The 21,949-nt window shown below is 36.1% G+C and overlaps 1 protein-coding gene across 5 annotated transcripts in view; it reads left to right on the top strand.

The window, feature by feature from the left end:
• Positions 1-21,949, top strand: part of CAMK2D (calcium/calmodulin-dependent protein kinase II delta) — a 319,303-nt gene that overhangs the window by 106,274 nt on the left and 191,080 nt on the right. For all 5 annotated transcript variants that reach the window (XM_011948374.1, XM_011948371.1, XM_011948373.1 and 2 more), the window contains exon 3: positions 1,506-1,565. In XM_011948374.1, the coding sequence (XP_011803764.1) occupies positions 1,506-1,565 (60 nt within the window). The remainder of the gene's footprint in view (positions 1-1,505; positions 1,566-21,949) is intronic.

Genomic DNA, 21,949 nt, shown 5'->3' with positions numbered 1-21,949 from the left:
TTGATGGGTGCAGCACACCAACATGGCACAAGTATACATATGTAACAAACCTGCACGTTATGCACATGTACCCTAGAACTTAAAGTATAATAATAGTAAAAAAAAAAAAAGAATAAGAACTTTTTAAAAAGATAGGGAGTTTGAAGAATTTGCATTTATTTGAAGTAGGTATAATTTTCGATAATGGTAGGTCCAGAGAATATCTGTCTTTGTATTTGGGAATCCAGATATAATGGAGATACACTGTTAGAGACTATCTAATTCTGGGCTGATTTATTAAGACACTGTGTGTTTGACACTTTGAGCTATTAATAGCACTTTACGTGTTTAAAATATTTTTCTAAATGGCCGAAAAATATCTACATTATATACAACAGTTCATTATAGCATACACCAGTGGTTCTCAAAGTGCGTCTGCAGACCCAGGGAGTGCCAGAAACTCTCTTAGGGGATCTTCAAAGTCAAAACTATTTCCAAACTAAAACTAAAACATTATTTGCCTTTTATTTTAAAAAGTTTTGACATTTTTATATGTGTTGACGTGTGTTGCATCGTAAATGCAAAAGAAACAGAGGATGAGATTGCTGGAGGCTTTGCATTAATCAAGGCAGTGGTGTTAAACTACTGGTATTTGTATTTTAAAATAGGGATAATAATATGCCAATATAAGAGGGTTGTTGTAAGATTTAAATCAGTTATTTTGTGTATAAGTTTTCAACTAATGACCACTATACACTGCTACCCTTATCAGCAACATGTGTTTCTACCATGTTTTTGTCTCTCACTACCATTTATTTTGTGTTGTGATGAGTGATTTTGGTTACGTTTATGTGTATATGTATCGCCACCAAAAAATCAAAGAAGAATATTAAGATAATTCTTAAAACACAAGTTTATAGTGGTTCATGTTTCTTCAAAGAAATGGTTAGGAAAACATAGAAAGGTGAAGATGAGCAAGCAATTAGGGATTTTTGGAAATCTTTGATACTAGGAAGAGCATCATAAACCTAGGAAGTTGAACCAACAATTGTAAGGAAAGTGGTTAACAGAACGTGTGACTGAACAGAGAACATTCTCCATTAGGGATAAACTATAATTACCTGATTTAGCACTTATTCCATTGGCAATTCAATTTCCATATATGCATCCTCTGCTCTAAATCGGTATGTCTATATTGGGTTATTTAACTTGTTACAATAATATATACTTAATATAAAAATGAGAAAGAATAGTATTATTTTGTGCAGGTTCCACTATTTTCCCCAAGTCTAAATTTAGCATTGTTCTATACTGCACTCTGTCAAACATCAAGTCAATGAAAAATAAAATTAGATTGTTGAATTATGTGCTGTTCACTTAATTCTAAATTTGAATTATCATTGTTTCAAAATGAAATCAAAGGATAAGTAAATGCAAAGGCTTTATGTCATTTCGTTATGATGTTTATTGTGTTTTATTATTTTTTGCTTTATTTATTTTTGCCTTATTCTGTTTTTTTAAAACAGATCATCAGAAACTAGAAAGAGAAGCTAGAATCTGCCGTCTTTTGAAGCACCCTAATATTGGTGAGAACATATTTTTAATGTTTTTAAAATGTTAATTTAAAATTTTATGTTATGTACCACAATAAAATGCTAATTTGATAATCTAGAATATTTATAACTTTTAAAAAATAGGTTCCTAACTTTCAATCTTGGTTACATTTGATTCCTCAAAGTTTTTCTGTGTTTGTTGTTTGTTTTTTGATGCAATCTTTGAAGTAGAAATGTGAAAAATTAAACTAAGTTTGTAGAAACAAAGATACTAAATTAATTAATAGTGTATGTTTCCTGTTGCGCTGAAAGTTGACTGTATACCAACCAGTAGAAAACCTGAGTGTAATTTAAGAATAAATAAATAAATTTAGGTATCCCTGATTATATTAGCTTTATTTTAACCACATAATTTGGAGTCTGCTATGTTAATGAGTTCGATGTCCTTTCTGTAGAGTTGTATAAAATGAAAACAATAATCCTTTACCTAATTGGGAAAATAGTTGTGAAGGTAAAAATGAAACAAGTATAACAATTTTTTGAAGTTATATATATATTTTTTCAAAAGTTTATGATTATGTATAAACACTTTAAAAAATAATATAAGGTCTCATTTGAATAGTGCTTTTATGTGTCTTTAAGAATTACTCAGCTACTGCTGCTGAAGTATGGAAAGACAGTACTTTATGTCATCACTTTAGTCAGCTCAATTACATTCCATATATTCTGTTAAAAGTTTACTTCAGGCCAGGTGCGGTGGCTTATGCCTGTAATCCCAGCACTTTGGAGGGCTGAGGCAGAAGGATCGCTTGAACCTAGGAGTTCAAGACCAGCCTGCGCAATATGGCAAGACCGTATATCTACAAACTATTGAAAAAATTACCTGGATGTGGTAGTGTGCATGTATGGTCCAAGGTACTAGAGAGGCTGAGATGGGAGGATCGCTTGAGCCCAGGAGGTTGAGGCTGCAATGAGGCATACACTTCAGACAGCCTGGGTGACAGAATGAGACCTTGTCTCCAAAAACAAAAAAGTTCACCTTATAGTTACTGATTTGATTCCAGAAATAGTAAAAGGACTTCAGAATATATATCTCTCATGAATTATAAAATAGCATAACTGTTTTCAAAATTTTAAAAAAGTGATGAATATAAGAAACAAAGAAGAAAAACACAGGAAAGAAAAAGTAAATCCAGAAATATGTGTAAACTAGATTCTGTGATAATAGGTTTGATTATTTTGGAAGAATGTTACTGTCCCAGCTCCCTCATATTTTATTGTTAACCTAAGTATTTCTGATCTGGAAGCAGTGAGAAAAGGGGTAACAGTGATGTAGAATTTGCAAAATCTTTAACTGAAAAGTTTACAGGTGTTTTAATTTTATGTGTAGGAGCATTCAATTTCTATTCCTGCTTTGACGTTTTTAGTATCCTGCACTTGGTGGGTGCATCTTAGGGTCTTAAGTGAGTGGCTACTATGGGTAAAAAAAATTGTAACAGTGGCAAATTCACCTATATCATTCACTCACTCAACAAGTTACATTTCTAGGTGTATAGTAGGAGCAAAACATACTGCCAGCTGACTAAAAGGAACCTTCTGGTTTGAGGAGAGAACAAAACAACTCTAACATGATAAATCTACCTCTTTACAAGCATTTTTTTCTGACAAAAATTTATGACATTTCTTGTTTGGCTGTATTGGTTTGCTAAGACTGCCAGTAACAGAGTACCACAGACTGGGTGGTTTAGGCAACAGAAATTTATTTTCTCATAGCTCTGGAAGCCAGAAATCTAAGATGAAGGTGTTGTCAGGTTTGGTTTCTTCTGAGACCTCCTTCCTAAGCAACTAGGTGGCTGTCGTCTCCCTGTGTCTTCACATAGTCTTCCCTCTGTATGATGTCTGTGTCCTCATTTATTCTTGTAAGGACACCAGTCATATTGGATTAGGGCCCACACTGATAACCTCATTCTCACCTAATTATCCCTTTAGACACTTTATATGCAAATAATACAGTCACATTCTGAAGTATCAAGGTTAGTATACCAATACAGGAATTTGGGGAGGACATCATTTGCCCATAACATTGGCTAAAGAGAAATTACCCGATGAACCACTATAGTTCAAAGATTACTTCTCTTGCTCAGGTTTAAGATAAAATCAAATCTTTGTTTAGTGAACTTGCAATTCCTGTGCAGAAAGTTGTTATTTGTTTGTTTTGGTTTGGTTTGGTTTGTATCAGGTCCTCCTATGAGACTCAATTTGTGTGGATAATGAAACTAGTTTCTTCCATTTCCTCTAGGATACCAAAGTCAAACATTCGAAAAACTGCCAACCTAAAACAAGAACTCTTTTCATTCTGACACTACATGCAGACTAAACTTATAAAAAGAGAAAGTATGCTGGGGAAAGTTCTAAACCTTTGTGACCTAGATAGCATCATCAGCACCTTCTGACCCAGTGTACATCTTTTTTCGGGGATCCATAACAGCCAAAGGTCATAATTCCTTGGTTACCTCACTGGAGGTTTTCTTCCATCTTTTAAGATTTCAGGAGTACAAAAGGAACTGTGACAATTTTAGGTCCTTGAACCCTAGGACCCATTTCTAACCACAAGAGAGATTTCAAGTGATCCTTTATCTCAGGGTATAAGTCATAGATGGATTAAATTTATGAGACATAATCTCAAAAATTATAGCACTGGCAAATTCACCTATATCATTCACTCACTCAACAAGTTACATTTCTAGGTGTATAGTAGGAACAAAACAGAGCAATATCCCTGCGCTCATCGGGAGCTTGCATTTTTGGGGGAGACAGACAGTAAACAAAGCACTGGGTATTAGATGGTGATAACTAATGAGGAAAAATAGGAAGCAGAGAGGGAAATATAGGGTATTGGAGTATTCCAATTTTAAATAGTTGATCAGGACCATTTCATAGAGAAGGTGAAATACATTTGAATGAAGACCTAAAAGCTGGGAGGAAGGAAGTCATTTGGCTCCCCGGGGCGGGGGCGGGGGCGGGGAGGAACATTGTAGGCAGAGGGAACAAACAGCCTGCATAAGGGCCCTAAGGTCAGTAGATTCCACCAAAGCTTTTTATCTAATGAGAGAAGTAGGGATGAATTCTTTTTCATTTTATCTTACCTTAACTGATGAATCTCCATGCCATGTAATCTGACAGCGTTGTGTTTATTCATGTAAAGAACGATTTTAAAACAACATCCATAACAACAATGACTGTCATAAAATAGTAAGCAACAGCCAACAAAGGAGGAGTATTTGACAGATGCCATAAGTGGACATCTGCAAATGCATTGGAGAGTAGTTGAACCCAAGGTTATGTGGGGAGTACTGCAGTTCCTGTCGAGAGATCATCTCACTAGTTAACAGCACCACATGAATCACTAGTACTCAATCATGACTGAATCAGATTACACAGGGAAAACAGAATTTGCTCTTGATTTCCCTGATACAGGTAATATGATGTCTAAGTAATATCAGACTCTTATCCTCTTCTCCCTTTTCTCTATTTTATTATTTGCTTGGTTTTAAAATCAGCTAGGCTTTAGAACTTTAAGGAAGGAAATAACTATTTTTGACAGTCTTTTCCCCTGTGAAAAGGTGCTTGTTTCATTTTTATATTTGCATGTGTCTTTCTCTTGGCACAGAATCAATAATCTTGAAAACTTGCAGCAAGTAAAAGGTTTCTCCCAAAAAAACACATTTTAAACCAACTAAAAATGATGATTCATTAAACTACTTTTTTCATGTGTTATTTTTTATGTTTTTCTGATTTTAAAAGTAATACAGTTAGTGGAAAATTTGGAAAATACAACATTGTATAAAGAAGAAACTGGAGGGCTCAACTTTTAATATTTGATTTATTCATTTTTTCCTTTTTACAATAAATCTTATATATATGCTAATTTTCAGCATTCTGTTGTGTGCATTTTCATACCCCTTTAGATATACTATGAAAATGGTCTCACCCAACAAAATTTCTTGAGTATGTAACCATTGGCAAGTTTTGTTCTAGGCTATATGCACTAGTGATGAAACAGTGACTGAGAGAGACAATGCCCCTCTTTTCCCAAGCTTTTCATCCTAGTGTATAAAGAAAACACCATAATAATGTCATAAGGATTAGTTCTATGCAGAGAATTGAAATAGGATAATTTGATACCAGGGGACCGGATGGCTACTATCAAAAACAAACAGAGCCAGACACCAGTTAAAGCTGATACAGATTTTGTTTTGTACTATTGCAATCGGGGAAAGAACTGAACTTCATTCCAAGCACAGCAATGACAGCTGGGGATTTATAGTCAAGGAGCAGAGTGAGGGTATCAGTGGATGGAAGATTTTTAAGAGGAGACATCAAGGATAGGGAGATTCTTGCTGAACTGGACTAACAAGATTCTTGCTAAAGGCAGGCCAAGGACTTAGACATTAAGGGTAGAGAATGAAGACCTTGATCAGATATCAAAGGTGGGAAATCACTTAGTAGGATTCTTCATTTAGACTGGCTTCTGAAGGTTAGGGACATTGTCCAAGGATGAGATCTAGTTGAAAAGAGGAACCTGCCTGATGTTTGGTTAGGGAGAGAGTCTTGGTCACTGCTTTAGAGTGGCTTGTCAGGCAAGATGTATCTTTGGAGGTCACATTTAAACTGATATCTAAATGACAGGTAGAAGCCATCATGAAAAAGAGAAAGAGTTTCAGGCACAAAGAGCCCTCTTTGTTAGGGGAAAAGTGGGGAAACCAGTAGATGGACTGCCTTGGGGGAAAGGGAGTGACTGAACAGGGTAGGTAGATATTTAACCATGTAGGGTTTCGTTAACTAGATTTGGGAGTTTGGGTTTCATTCTACATGCAATGGGAAACCAATAGTAGGATTTTAAGCAAAAGTGTATCATAATCTGCTTTGCTGTGTCTGCTTTGTATAAAATGGTTTCCTAGTCACTTGAGCACAATCAGGGATAATAGTGTTTAGTCAGGCTATCAGAATCTAGTCTTATCAGCTGAGTACCCCTCAACTACATCTTCTTGGATAAGAATTTAAACAGGTCCAGGCTGGTTCTCCCTTTGGTGTGGTCCACATGATCCAAGAAAGCACCATGCATCTTTTGGCTCAACAAATTGCAGAGTACAGCCCATTTTTAAAGAAGCTCCATCTTTGCTGTGCTCTAGCCAGGCAATTTTTTTTGAACCTCAAACTGGAAAGATTATAGTTGACATTAAGATGTTGAAGCAATTTGAGGAGAACACCTTACTTTGTGCTTAGGTTAATGTTTGATCATTCTGTTCACCTTTTATTTTAATAAAATGGGCTTACTTTTCTTTGAGGAATTAACAAATTTATTGTAAGCTAGAAATTCTGAGCTATATGTCAACATATACATCAAATAAGTAAGAGAAAAATACTTTTTAGGTATTGAAATAAAATATTTGAGGTGATAGCCAAATTCTCAAAATTATTTGATATTCATACTGTTTTTATTCTTGGTCTTTGATTTGAGGAATTTATTGAAACTTATGGTGAAGCTCAAATAACAAATAATGGTAAAGAGAAAATAGGAAAACAAGAAAAAAAATAATTGAATTCAACTATAAGAGTCCAAAAACAGCTGGGCCAGAAAAGGATAAGAAAAAATATTGATAACTTTGATCTGACTTATCTGATTGTCCCAAGTGAGAAGATATTCATGTATGGGCCTTTATTTGGGAAAAGATCAACATTTGAGACAACTTTGCAGTTCATGGGATGATTAATTCTATTGCTGGGTTATCCCATTCCCTAAAGACTTTTATTTACATTTTGTATAGACTTTAGAAAGAGCAAGATAATTTTTTGAAAGTTTGAAGCAACATTTATATTTGTAGATTAGCACTATCTTTATAAGGTAAGTGTTTCCCATTATAATATGGCTTAATGATCTTCAGTAGCTAGAGAGCAAATGGAAGAGCTATGTACCCTTTTGAATCTAGTCTTTAGTGATACCCTGGAACCCCTAGTGCAGTGAATGAATTAACCTTTCTGAGATTATGTCATAGCTCAATGATTACCTCCTCTCTACTGACTTTCCTACCCCCCGCCCCAAAATGCATAAACACACTTGTACACTACAAGGTGTAACAGAAAATAAGAGGCATAGTATTTATGGAAAGCTCTATAGATGCACTGGGGCACAGTTTATTCTTCTGATGCTGGCCTGCTCTGTGATTTGCTATACAATCCCATCCACTCACTAAGTTCTAGTTCCTCTCTTTGTAAAGCAGAGAAAATATTTGCCTTTTTTATTTCCTTCTAAGAATCAATAGAGAGAATGAGGTAATGCATCTTATTTTCGTGAGGAGTTAATATACTTTGTAAGACAATTAATTTAAATAAACAGTTCAGTAGATTATTATGGGGTACTTCTTACCAAGTAGTAACTAATTACTGCATTTCTTAGCATTTAGTAGTATCTTTCTGAGATGTGCATATTCAACAATGGGGAAATGTATTTCAGAAACTTTCAAGTATCATATATTGTATATGATATATATGTTATATATAGTATATAATATATTATATGTATTATACATAATTAGATAATTATAATATTCCAAAGCAGATCTTTTACATTATCTAGCATAAACTCTAATTTTTTTGTTTTAATATTTAGGAAAGCTAAGATTTTCCAAATGTATATGATTTGTCCAAAGTCACGGTTCTTTAATGATATTGCCAGACCTAAATTGTTGATTGCCTCTGTAAAGAGATGACAGTGTTTAGGGAACCTAACCTGAAGCAGCAAGATTGAAAAAGCAATGTTTGTGTTCCCTTTTGAGGAGCGTTTTGGTTGTTTTTGGTTCAAATCAATTCCTCCCCTCACATAAGATAAACATTAACTAAAAAACTTTCGATACTAATACAGGAAGAGAAAGCCTTTACACTTTAGAGAGCATAAGTTACAGCTACCTACCACGTGTATTAGCCCTGGTGTAGAACCAGTGTGTTTAAGAAAGGTGCTCTGCTTAAAGATGTTTTATTGTTTGACATATATAACAGTACATAAAATTTCATGTGCTGACAGGTAGAGATTAAAGAATATGTAAGAGCCTTTACTTTCTATGAAGGCATGTTTCCCATTCCTATGAGTAATAATGGCATTTAGGATCTATATAATTTTCTTTTCCTAAAATTTAAAACTGGAAGGACTCTTAGGAATTACCTAAGACCAACCTGGATTCTACAAATTGAAGGTTTAAGTAGTGAAGTAATATGCCCAAGATCATACCCTGATCTAACCTGTATATTACTTCATTTAGCACATAGTGTTTCTTCTTTTTGCTGACCTTGGAGATAAGATGTCATCCTGTAAAAGTCATATTTTAACCACAATCTTAGATCTCCTTAGTCTTCGCAAGAAATGTTTCACTCAAATACCATTCCTCAAATTTTTGTGAAATAATAAATAAACTGTCATTTTTTGTTTGTTCTTTTGTCTTTAACAGATAATTTTAACCATAAATTTTGCCTTTTTATCCTTCTCTGAATGCAGTTGTCTTCTAGGTTCCTCAGGTTCTGTAAGGAACGGAGACAATCACATTATACAGGTTAAGCTGACTAAATATTTCTCTTAAATATTCCCAGTATTTACTTATAAATGAATAAATTGCCTTATGTGTTTATTGCACCGATATTCCAGTTTTTGAACCCTTTGAAACAAAATCACGTTGGAAAGAAGAATAGAGTTAACACAGAGTAAATGTTAATTGATCTACTGAGAAAACAAAGTTAATAGTTTTATGAATGATGATTAAAAGTCTTTTTCAATGACATCAGAAATTGAGCAACATTCTAAGAAAGTGACACTTGCAGTTTTTTTCTGTGACCTCTCCCTTATTGATGCTTCTGCCTGAAAATTACAATAGTTTGTAATCAAACAAGAGCAAGTAATTTTTTTTGTTAACTCTTTTCTCTAGTGACTCTCTAACAGATAAAAAGTATTTTAATACTATTTATTAGCAAAAACCAAATTATTTTATATTTACCTTACTTCATTAAATCTCAGCTCTTTATTATGATTATTTGGTGAGAAGGCCAAATTACTTCTTAGAATATATTACTGTCTGCAGAATTGATTATTCTCTTTTAATAAATGTGAGAACCAGCACAGAGATATATTTTTCTCTTCAAATAAATATGTTCAAAACATTCTAATTATCTGTTTTAGCTTTTTCTTCTTTGTTTATGCAATATGGTGCCAGTGATGTATTCTTTATAGTTCTTGGTAGAAAGTTAAATTTATCATCTTTTAAAGTAAATGATTATTTTACTAAAAACAAAATTTGGATATAAAAGTTGTATATTCAAGATAATACTTCAAAATCTTTTCCATTGGTGAATTTGAATCTGAGTACATTTGTTACTGGTTTCTTTGTAAATGTTTTTTTTTTCCATGTATCAATGAAAAAGCCACTTCACTAAATTATTTTAGAAGTAGGTAGATTTATACATGAAACTGGAGAAAAAGAGTCCTTCTGTTACAAGTGAAGGACAGTTTCCATTTTAGACTTACTTACAGTACATAGATTACACTTTGATCTATCAATGCATAACATTTACTGAAATAGTTTTGATTTATTCTACTAAGCCTATTTGATTTCCATCTTGCCCTGTCTACACTACATTCAGGGTAGAATCCCCTAACAGAGTATTGGAAGTTTATAGTAATTCTTCAGCTCAGAAGTTGACTCTAAACTGAAATTTGAAAGAAAAATAATGCCAAACATGAGGAGTACTTTGTTTTGTTGGGGCTCGAGTTGTGCAAAATCCCACCTCCACTCCCTTCTCTCACCATGGGGGAGAATAACTCATGTAGCTGGGGAGCCCGGAAGATAGCTGGGGAAGTGATAACACCTTTTAATCACTTAAAAATTGTTCCTCTTTTCCCTTTATTCTAGTAGCATTGTTAATAAACTTACCTATGGTAAGTGCTTATATTAAGATGTGAAGTAGGCTGAATAAGAAAAAAAATTAGATTGGAATTCCAAAGAACTTCACCACTAGAACTAATGATAAAACTGTTAACCGTGCTACCAGGCTCTGGTCTAAGTGTTTTCCATGCATTAATTATTTTAATTCTCATAACAAACAAATATCATTCTTGTCTCCATTTTACAGGCAAGGAATCTAAAGCCTAAAGAAGTTACACAAATTTAATCAAGATCAGGCAGTTAGTAAATGGCCAATCCTGCATATTCTGGCATGACAATCTGTGCTCTTCAATACTGCACTGTATCACTGCTGTATAACTCTGAATTAAGTCATACGATTCTTTAATAAGTGCAGGAAATAATTTTAAAATTTTATAAACATTGGTTAAAAAAATCCTAGCTTAGAGAAATTATATAATTTTAGTATTACTAATGTATGTGCAGAATCTCATATTTTGTAAACACTTTCCTTGAGACATCCATAATTATTTCTGTGGGCATTGGTAGTTTTGCATATTCACATGAATTTGTGTTGGATATTTGTCCAAAAACATGCTGTGCTTTGTCTTACCTATTTTTCATTTACAGCAAAATGCTCACTTTCAAATTGAAGTGATGAAACATCCCATTATATTTTGATTAGATCTGGAAATGTTTTTTCAAAATCTTCTGAAAAATATAATAAATGAAATGTAAATGTAATTTCTTTCCACCCATTATTTTTTTCTCTAATTTCTTTTTTTTCAAGATGCAGTTTCACTGTTGTCATCCAGGCTAGAGCGCAGTGTCACGATCTCTCCTCACTGCAACCTCTGCCTCCTGGGTTCAAGCGATTCTCGTGTCTCAGCCTCCTGAGCAGCTGGGATTATGGGCATGCACCACCACACTCCGCTATTTTTGTATTTTTAGTAGAGATGAGGTTTCACCATGTTGGCCAGGCTGGTCTTGTACTCCTGAACTCAAGTGATGCACCTGCCTTGACCTCCCAAAGTGCTGGGATTACAGGCATGAGCCACCACACCCAGCCCTCTAATTTCTTAAACAATCGTTAGATTCATCTTATGTCCACATTTGATATTGGAATTAAAGAAAATTGTATTAATCTGGGTAAAGGTAAAATGAAAGATAAGAAAAATAAAACTATATATAATTTGGAAGTTGTCTTCTATTACTTTTTTTGAGATGAAGTCTCACTCTGTCACCCTGGCTGGAGTGCAGTGGCATGATCTTGGCTCACTGCAACCTCTGCCTCCTGGGTTCATTCAAGCTATTCTCCTGCCTCAGCCTCCCGAGTAGCTGGGATTACAGTCACATGCCACCACACCCAGCTAATTTTTGTATTTTTAGTAGAGACGGAGTTTCACCATGTTGGCCAGGCTAGTCTCGAACTCCTGATCTTAGGTTATCTGCCCACCTTGGCCTCCCAAAGTGCTGGGATTACAGGCGTGAGCCACCATGCCTGGCCAGTTGTCTTCTATTTCTAATGATTAAGCTTGATTGAGTTAAAAAACACTAACTCTGTTGTAGCTAAAATACTAGTAGACTACGAAGATGAAAGAGACCAAAAAATGACCAAAAATATATCATAATTTTAAAAGACAAATAATTATGTATGCAACTGAAATATAGTGTGATTATATACTATAATGAAACTATTAATAAGGTGCCATGGGAGTGCCAATATACAAGCTAAGAATCTTAACTGAAATATACTGGATGGTGAACAGAATTTTGCCATAAAGTTGTAGGGATTGGACTGAAGAGCATTATAGAAAGACAGGCCCACAAAAGAAAAAAATAGAGTTAAAAGTCTTTGTCACACTCAAATGACTGAAAACTTGTAATGACTGGTATACTATGTGTGTGTGTCAGAAATAAAAGTTGATTGAGAATAATAGTGGAGAGTCTGGGAAGGAATTTGATTTTTAATCTGGAGAAAATGAAGAATTACTTTAAGATTTATTTAGTCAACTCATAATTATATCAGTTTTTTAGGACAGATTTAGTAGTAATAAGCACAATTATGTGGTGTCAGGAAAAATTGGTGTTGAAAGAGCATCTGAAAGTCTCCAGTGAATGTAGGTGTAAGGCATGATGAGTTCCTCAACCATAGAAATGGGAACAGGGTTGCAAGGAGGGCAAAGCTACCAAAGATGTTGCTGTGGAATCAGATCTTGAATAGCAATTAACTTGTGGCAGATGGGTTAGGAGGTTTCTCTGAGGTTTCTAGTTTGTGTGACTAGAAAGATGTTGATCCCTTTAACTGACAATAGGGAACAAAGGAGGAAAAAACATTGGGAGAGATTAGAAATTTCACTGATTTGAAAACATTATTTTTTTAAGGGTTGGAACATATCCATTATGGGGGACCATGGACAAAAAAGGAAGACTAGAAGTTGCAAATGCCACTACCCAAACCTCTGATCTTTCACTTTTTGGCAGAAGATAGAAGCTTCTTACCATATTGGCATCCTCTTCAGGATGGAAATACTTGGCGGTGACTGTGATCATCTTTCTTAGACTAAGGCTGAATGCTGCTAAGTCCCAAGCAGTCATGTTGGGTGCTCAAAGTATCTTTTGAAAAAGCAACATAACGTCTGTAGCAACTCCATCACCACCTAACTGTGGTTGAGCACTTATTTCTAGGATGCTTTTTTCCCCTCATTCTGTCCACTAAAGTAAAGCTCACTTCTTACTGGTCCCTTGTGCCTTTCCCAAACATGTATCTTTCATTGGTTCAACTACTTTAATGTGTGTATATCCCATCTGACTTGCATGTGGGACACCACATAGAACCCTAGAGAGTATGAATATATGTTTTGAGTCATCTACATGTATGGGATAGTGAGAGCATTTGAACGTGGCCAGCAAGGGGGCCATGGACAGAATGATGAAAAATGCTTATTTGTAAAAATTTGACTTTTTTTTAAGGAGCAATAACAACAGCCATTTTCTTAGATTACTTTCATTCTGAATATATTTTAAAACATTTAATATATAAAAGAGCTAAATTTTTATTCTAAATGAATAAAAGGAAACTATATTTGGGAACAAAATATTTTGAGATGTACAGAAATGCAGTATAGGCTTCTTTTTACAGTAATAATCCAACTATCCTTATTTTAAATAGCGTTATATCAATTTATACTCTAAGTAGGAAGACTATAAATTTTACCTACAGGCTTCATTTTGTTAAAGCTCTAATGAGTTACTATTTTGAAGATCGTTATTTTCCTTCTGCCATTCGCCTTCTTCCAAATAATTTCTCATTTAAAAGTTGTAGTGCCAAATGTGCATTTAAGCTTATTTGTTAGGAACTCTCCAAGAGAACTCTGATAAAACATGATTTTCAAATGTTATTCTCATATGTGTTGATTATTCCAGTGACCTTTTCTTTTGATATTTCTTATATAAATCTGCCCTTCAAAATTAAATTACATCTTCTGGTCATTTTCTAAGAATCTATTCATAATATGGATGAGAGAAAAGAGATGGAACAATTTTTCCCCCACAGAAAGACAGATGATCATTCATTTAAGGTAATGGTTTTCAACCTGGGATGATTTTGCCCCCTCTACTCTCTCTTCCTTCTGGAGACATTTGACAATGTGTGGAAACATTTTTGACTGTCACAATTATGGTTGCCATTCTGGCATCTCTTGGGTGGAGGCTTCTAAGCATCCTACAATGCACAGAAGAGCCCTTCACAATAATGAATTATCTGCCTCAAAATGCCATAGTGCTAATATTGAGGAACTCAATTATTTAAAGTAAGAGTGACAATAACAACAAAAGGACAAATAGCCAGCATTACTTGATGTACTTATGGGCCATGCGATTTCCTTTGGTATAAAAAAAGTAGGCAGTGCATCTTCTTAAGTAAAGGACAAGTCTAGTAAAGAAAATAAACTGCTTTTGAAACCATTTATAAGTATCTAATTAAATTGAAGCATAGAAATTGCACTGTAAGCAGAGCCAAGGTAGCATAGTCTGATGCTGACGTATGCTAATTACAATCCTTATAAATCTATTAATCAAAACAGATTTTATGTTTGCAACCTTGGCAAGCCTGATTCCTTCACACACAAAAAGGTAATGAAACCTGTTTAAATAAAATAGAATCATTTAGTCTTTCAACTAATTTTGACAGTTCTTCTCCCCGATTAATCTCAATCAGTGATGTGTTACTATGGTGTAACAATTGGAAACCATCTTCCAGTGAAATTAAAAAAACAAAATTATGTAAGGCTATCATGAAGTTTTTCTGTAAACTAGAAAATATTATTTTTTGAGATAATAAATAGGTCAGATGTTTATGATGCAATTGTTTTTCATTTGGAAAGGTTTTAATGTTTAAACAGTGAAGTGACAATATCCGATTTAATTTTAACAGGATTACTCTAGCTACTGCAAGTCTGACCATGTCTCTCTTCTGCTCAGAAACTAATTAGTGGCTTCCCACTGCACTCAGAGGACAACGGGAGGCCTCACACTGGCATGCAAGGCCTTCCAGAATGAACACCCTCACTCCCTTCTTAGCATCTTATTCTTCTGATCTTAGCTTCTCTCCCCCTCAGTTGCTCTGCTCTAACCCCTCTGGGCTCCTTGCATTTCTTCACCTGTTCCTGATATCCTCCTGCTGCGGGCCTTTGCCTGGAGTTCTTTCTGAGGATACAGCAAGGAGGCATGCTGGCTCACTTCCTGCAGGACTTTGCTCATCCAAGAGGGGAGGCCTGCCCTGACAGCTCTGTGTGAAAGAGCAGCCTCCCTCCCCCGTGCCCCACCCAGCACTCCCTAGCATCTTTCTTGCTTTATCTCTGTTACACTTATCAAGATTTTATATATTGTTGATTTGATTAATTTCTACCCACTAGTATGTAAAACTTCATGAGGGCATGGACTTCTCTTGTTTATTATTGTACCTAAAAAAGCACCTGCCATAGAGTCTGTGCTCAATAAATAAATGTTAAAGAAATTCAACAATACGTGGGTACATATATTTTTATTAAGTTCAAGTTTAGATTATCTGAAGAGGAACAAACACTTCTATTAAGAGAAAAGCATAAATTTTAACCTATGGCACAGCTGTTTTGTTTAAGTTCATTTTGCAGGCTTTTGCTTTCCTTCTGGTTAAAATGACTCAATGGCCCTGGGCTGGCCCACACCTAAACAAAGACTGTAAAACAGGAGAGCAAACAATTGACTGCTCCCTGACTTGCTAGCCAACAAACCACATGGGTCAGCATACCTCTTTTTACTGCCTGACCTTCCTTAACATCTCCTTATCATATTCGGAAATTCCTATTCTGGTGGCTGGAATCTTGGCCCAGACCCTTTTGGTGATCTTTGATGTGTTTCTCGTATACCCTGCAGCATTTGAATCATCTTTGTCAGGAGTGTGAGGGGCTCATGGTCTCTTGTATCTGGCAGTCACCTAAAACTGCTATCTGCTTCCTTACCTTCCTCGGGAGCATTTTGATGATACTCCAGAAAGCAGAACAGTACTATCAATAAATGTCACGGATTTTTTTTTCCTCCTTGCTGGATTACCTAGCCTTTCAGATAAGGTTGGATAAACCTTATTCCAGGGTAGCCATTTATTTGACTACTCTACCCTTCCAAACAAAAAGCTGCTTTTCGAATGAAATTACGAAACTACAGTAGTCAGGAAAGAAAGAGAAAGGTTGGTTATCTCTCACTCTTACTTGGGAGCTCTGTCCTGGAACAAGGATTGACAAAGTTTTCTGTAAAGCACCCAATAGTAAATATTTTGGGCTATGCTGGCCATGCTATCTCTTTGTCATTGTAGCACAAAAACAGCCACAGAAACTTCATAAATGAATAGGTATGGCTATGTTCCAATAAACCTTTACTTATGGACACTAAAATCTGAATTTCATTTAATTCATCACAAGATGTAAAAAACATTCGGGCTGGACGCGGTGGCTCACACCTGTAATCCCAGCACTTTGGAAGGCCGAGGCGGGTGGATCACAAGATCAGGAGATCAAGACCAACCTGGCTAACATGGTGAAACCCTGTCTCTACTAAAAATGCAAAAAATTAGCCGGGTGTGGTGGCGGGCGCCTGTAGTCCCAGCTACTCGGGAGGCTGAGGCAGGAGAATGGCATGAACCCAGGAGGTGGAGCTTGCAGTGAGCCAAGATCGTGCCATTTCACTCTAGTCTGGGTGACAGAGCGAGACTCTGTCTCAAAAAAAAAAAAAACAAAAAAACAAAACAAAAAACCAAAACATTCTCAGTACAGGCTGTTCAAAAATAGGTAGTGAGCTGAATTTGGCCAGTGAACTATAGTTCCTGACCCAGGCCTGCTCTACAGTGAGATGACTTTATCTTTGTGGGTTACTTGGACTTTGGAGGTCTGCTGAACTCCCTAATGCTTTTTTTTCTTGGATCTGACAAACAGCTTTATTCGTGTCTCCTGGCCACTTTGTAGATTCTGAATCCTAGAAGGGAGAAGCTAAAATATCTGAGTGCAGTGATAATCTGCTTTGCTTCCCACTTCTGAATTTCTCTAATTCTGGAAGATAGTGTCATTTCAACTCTGATTTCTGGTTTAGCGCAGCTCTCAATTCTAGGTCTAATGTGATACAAAAAGCCTCACCCCTGTTGCTTGGTTTTGTTTTAGTCTTTCTGTTTGTTTTACTGTTATCTACCTTCTCGGTTGCCCATTAACTAGATTTCTTGCCTCGTGATAAAGTTCTGGATAATAACTGCCTACCTCTTGGTGTCTTCATCTGCCAACTACTACACCTAGGTAACCTATGAATTTTGGACTTAAGCTGAGACTACTCAAGGCTTCCCTTTGTTCATTTTCCTTGGGAACTGATGATCTGTTTCAGATTACCTTTGAATTTACACATAAGTGCTGCTTCTAGAATAATTTTGACTCCTGACTTTTGCTCTTACTTTTAAACTTTTGTCCCATGTGTGATATAGGCCAGCTTTGTCTTCATTTGGCAGATTTACAACCATCTAAGCCAAGAATCTGACAGGATATTATTTTTTCTATTTCTTTTGATTTTATTGAGGTCTTTCTCTTTTTGAACCCATCCCTTTCCCCATCTCTCTCAAAACACCCTGAGTATACCAGGGTCTGCACCTCTTATGAAGTCAAAGTTAGAATGACTTCAGTTGTGAGCTTGCCTTTCTTAATTACACAAACTTCTTCTGACAATAATAGGTATAAACTAGAATGACATAATTTGATGTAATATTAAACCCTTTTTCTGAGTGTACAGAAAAGCATATTGTATTCACTTTGATTTGCAAATATCTCATGAGGAGAGTTACTTTATTCTTTGGACCTATTTTTCACTTGTAAAACTGGTCTGAGTCCCCTTAGATACTTTGTCCAGTTTAATTTGAATGGAGCAACATGACACTGAGGAGTAGTATTATAGTACTCAGAGAGGGTGATACAACTCTGAACTTGTTGGCCCTTATAGGTATAATCAAAATTTCCCCTGGAAAGGGAAATAAGCAAATGGCATCAAGGCAAAGAGTCAAATCCAGCAGATTATCAAGATGGTTGGTGGGAGGAAAGTCTGATGGTTTCCGCTGCTAAGCGTGGGAGATACTGACCTACTCTCATTCACTTACGTTTGTAGATAGATGTAGACTGTGAACTGCCAAAATAGAGAACAATTCTTACTTTCCGTCAGCAGCTTATCAGAATCCCCTGGCCTCCAATAATGATGAACACAGTCTGGACCCTGTTCTTATGACTGGTGATTGAGCTGGCTTAGCTCTTGTTTTTTGACTTGCTTTTATTGGGCCCTGGACTATTTGTTCTACACACTTTAAGTTTGGGTGCATGAGCACCCAGGTGTGACTTCACAGACAGCCCTGTTTCTGATCTGAACCTATCATACTTGCCTCTGGCTTTGACCGTTTATCCTCCTGACTCTCTACACTAGTGCTTCTGCCCTTGATGGACTTCTTTAAAATTTTTTTTATCATGTTTGTATCTTATATCCTGGAAGACAGAATTATCCCTTTCCACTGAAACATAATACTTTAGCATATATTTGAATGACTATACATTGAAGAAATATAATGTCACTTGTCTTCTGGGAAAGACTTTTGGTTTTGTGGATTAAAAAATTTAGTATTTTGATTGTTTAATTGCTAATCTTGATTTATAGGATACAGATAATTTCTGCTCTTCTTTTGTTACATATCTATTTTTAAATGATTTGGTAATACTGTTCAGATGTTCACTTTTTCTAGTTCTTCACTTTAAATTATAGTATCTTTCTTTTATTTTATAGATATAGTTTAACATGGTCCCTACTATGGTTTGGATGCGGCTTGACCCTGCCCAAACTCTTACTGGAACCATAATTTCCAGTGCAGCAAAGTACGGGGTGGAAACTATATGAGGGTGCCTAATGGGAGGCTTTGGATCGTGAAGGCTTTGCCCTTCCCCTGATGGGAAGTTGGGGCCTTTCTAGCAGTAGCAAGTTCTCCTTCTCAGGAGACTGGATTAGTCCTCTTGGAAATGGATTCAGTTCCACAAGAGTGGGTTGCCCTTTGTGTTTGGCCCCTTCACTTGTATCTGCTTCCCCTTTGACCTTCTGCCATCTTATGACACAACACAAAGGTCCTCAGCAGAAACCGAGCCAGTGCTAGTCTTGTGCTTCTTTAACTTACCAGCCTGCAGAACTGTGAGTGAAGTCAATCTCTTTTCTTTATAAATTGTGCAGCTTCGGGTATTTTGTCATAGCAACACTACAGGGACTAAGACAACTCCTGTGTTCATTTTGCAAACCAAAGATTTTAATGATCACACTGTAAGTGGATCACAACCTAGCTCAACACAAATTGTAGCTTGATTTTATTAAGTTGTTAATGATAAATTTACTGCCTTAGTGTCTTTCTATTATTAGAGAATCTTAACAGAGTTTCATTTTTACACATAACATTCTTTTTTTGAAAAGTACTTTGAGAGTATGGAAGTAGTTCATATAGAGTTTTCCATCACATAATATTCAAATGGTTATGTCAATGAGTGACCTGGTAACTTCAGGACTTGAAAGGCTAGGAGCTCTCTGAGTAAAGAAATGAAGAAATAGGCAATGGAAAATATGAATTCCAACAAATGATATTTTATTATGTGACTCTAACAATCTGTATCAGCCAATCAGTGAAAAAGAGATTGAACTATTCCTATGCTATAAGGTTCTTGATGTTGTCATGGGTATAGTCCTGCCAAATGTGTGATCCTTTTTATCAGAGACCAGGAACAAGGACCTGCACTTGTAATTGGAGTAATGAAATTTTCCAAGGTTCTGTGAATGAAGGAAAGTATAAAGAACACCTTTATTGGCTGGGAACTGTGGCTTACGTCTGTAATCCCAGCACTTTGGGAGGCCAAGGTGGGCAGATCACGAGGTCAGGAGTTCGAGACATGCCTGACCAACATGATGAAACTCCGTCCCTACTAAAAAATATAAAAACTAGCGAGGTGTAGTAATAGGCACCTGTAATCCCAGCTACTCAGGAGGCTGAGACAGGAGAATCGCTTGAACCTGGGAGGTCGAGGTTGCAGTGAGCCGAGATCATGCCACTGCATACCAGCCTGGGCAACAGAGCGAGACTCCGTCTCAGAAAAAAAAAAAAAGGAATGAAAGAAAGCCCCTTGTTCTAATTAGCTTCCACAGACAGCTTTATGGAAGGAGAAGTATGCTTTTGCCATCTCTTTATGGAAAAGAAAATAAGTCTTTAGCCTAGATGGCTATTGTTGCCCAAGAAAGGAGGAGCAATAAACAGCTTCACTTCCCTGCCAATTTGGTAACAGTTTGGGTTTAATTCAGCCTGAGCATGTCCACTTCTGATGACACTTGTATGTGTGAGGAATGTGGGAGACAGGGAATGGAGGTGAGTAGAGATTCTGATAGTGTTCAGATATGCCATGATTTTCTCCAATCCTAGAAAGAAGTAGTTCTGGAATCCTCCTACCTGTCCCTCAATTTTTCACTTTACTAAGATTATAGCTTATAGCTTCCTTGAGATAGAAATGACTCTACAGAATCCATTCTGAATGGAAATGATAATAAATAATTCATATATCCAGGGAAGTCTCAAAACTAAACTTGTTTCCTGTTTTTGGAGCATAGTAACTGGCAAAATGTATTTGGGGTGAGTTTGACTTTTAGCGAGTGGTTCTGAAGCATTCTTATATATTAGATTCCCTCGATAAAATGGCAGATTCTTGAGCTTCAGCATTACAAATTGATCTGGAGTGGGTTCTAGGAATCTACCTTTTTTTTTTTTTTGAAACGGAGTCTCACTCTGTCGCCCAGGCTGGAGTGCAGTGGCGTGATCTCGGCTCACTGTAAGCTCCACCTCCCAGGTTCATGCCATTCTCCTGCCTCAGCCTACCAAGTAGCTGGGACTACAGGTGGCTGCCACCATTCCCGGCTAATTTTTTGTATTTTTAGTAGAGACAGGGTTTCACCGTGTTAGCCAGGATGGTCTCGATCTCCTGACCTTGTGATCTGCCTGCCTCGGCCTCCTAAAGTGCTGGGATTACAGGCGTGAGCCACCACGCCCAGCTGGAATCTACCACTTTTTAATTTTTTGTTTGTCTATTTATTGACTTATTATTTTTTAAATCAAGCACCCAGGTGATTGTGATACAGGTTTTCAAAACCACAATTTATAAAAAACATTGTTCTAGGGATAATGTTTTAGAAAACTAAATTCCCAGTAAAACTTTGAGCCAGAAACTTTCTATTCAACTCTGCAGATCTCTAGGCTCCCTGTCCTCTTTATCACTTTCATAACAGGCCTAGAGAATGAAATCTGAAAGAAAGAAAGATCCTTAGATAATGCCAATCTGAAATGTATTGTATCTAAACACTTAACATAATTATCTTATTTAATTTTCTCAACTACTCTGCAGGTATAAATATTATGTCAAGTGTTTTTGATTTAGTTCAGTAAATACTGAGCCTTTACTATGTGCTCTGTACAGTGAAAAAGTTCAGTCTCAAATAGATTTATTAATTTGACTGGGTTGCTTAGTTTATGAAGGGTGGAACCAAGATTCAGATACATTTGTTTGATTCCAAAGTTCATGTTTCTACTCTCCAAGCCTTCTGTTCTTCACTTCCTCATCTACTCAAAGCTGTGAGAACTCTCTGTGCAGCTGCATTACTTTTTATTTAAATAAAACACTAGAACGTGAACATGATACCAAACACTGTTGACATTTAAGGGGCTTTCTTCTTGTAAGAGAAGTTAGGACATTTACACGTGAAAATACTCAGCAGTTCAAAGAAGCATGTAATTAAGTGCCCAAATTGGATATAAAGAGAGAGGCTGGTATTGTTTGTGGAATGTTTTCTACAAAGCATTGAACACATTTAAGTGTCTGGAAGGATAAGATTCAGGAAGGAAGGAAC

The sequence above is a fragment of the Colobus angolensis genome, unplaced genomic scaffold (assembly GCF_000951035.1).
Source record: "Colobus angolensis palliatus isolate OR3802 unplaced genomic scaffold, Cang.pa_1.0 Scaffold279, whole genome shotgun sequence".
Taxonomy (NCBI): Eukaryota; Metazoa; Chordata; class Mammalia; order Primates; family Cercopithecidae; genus Colobus; species Colobus angolensis.
Note: the sequence above shows the minus strand (reverse complement) of the source record. Positions and strands in the feature narration are given on the sequence as shown.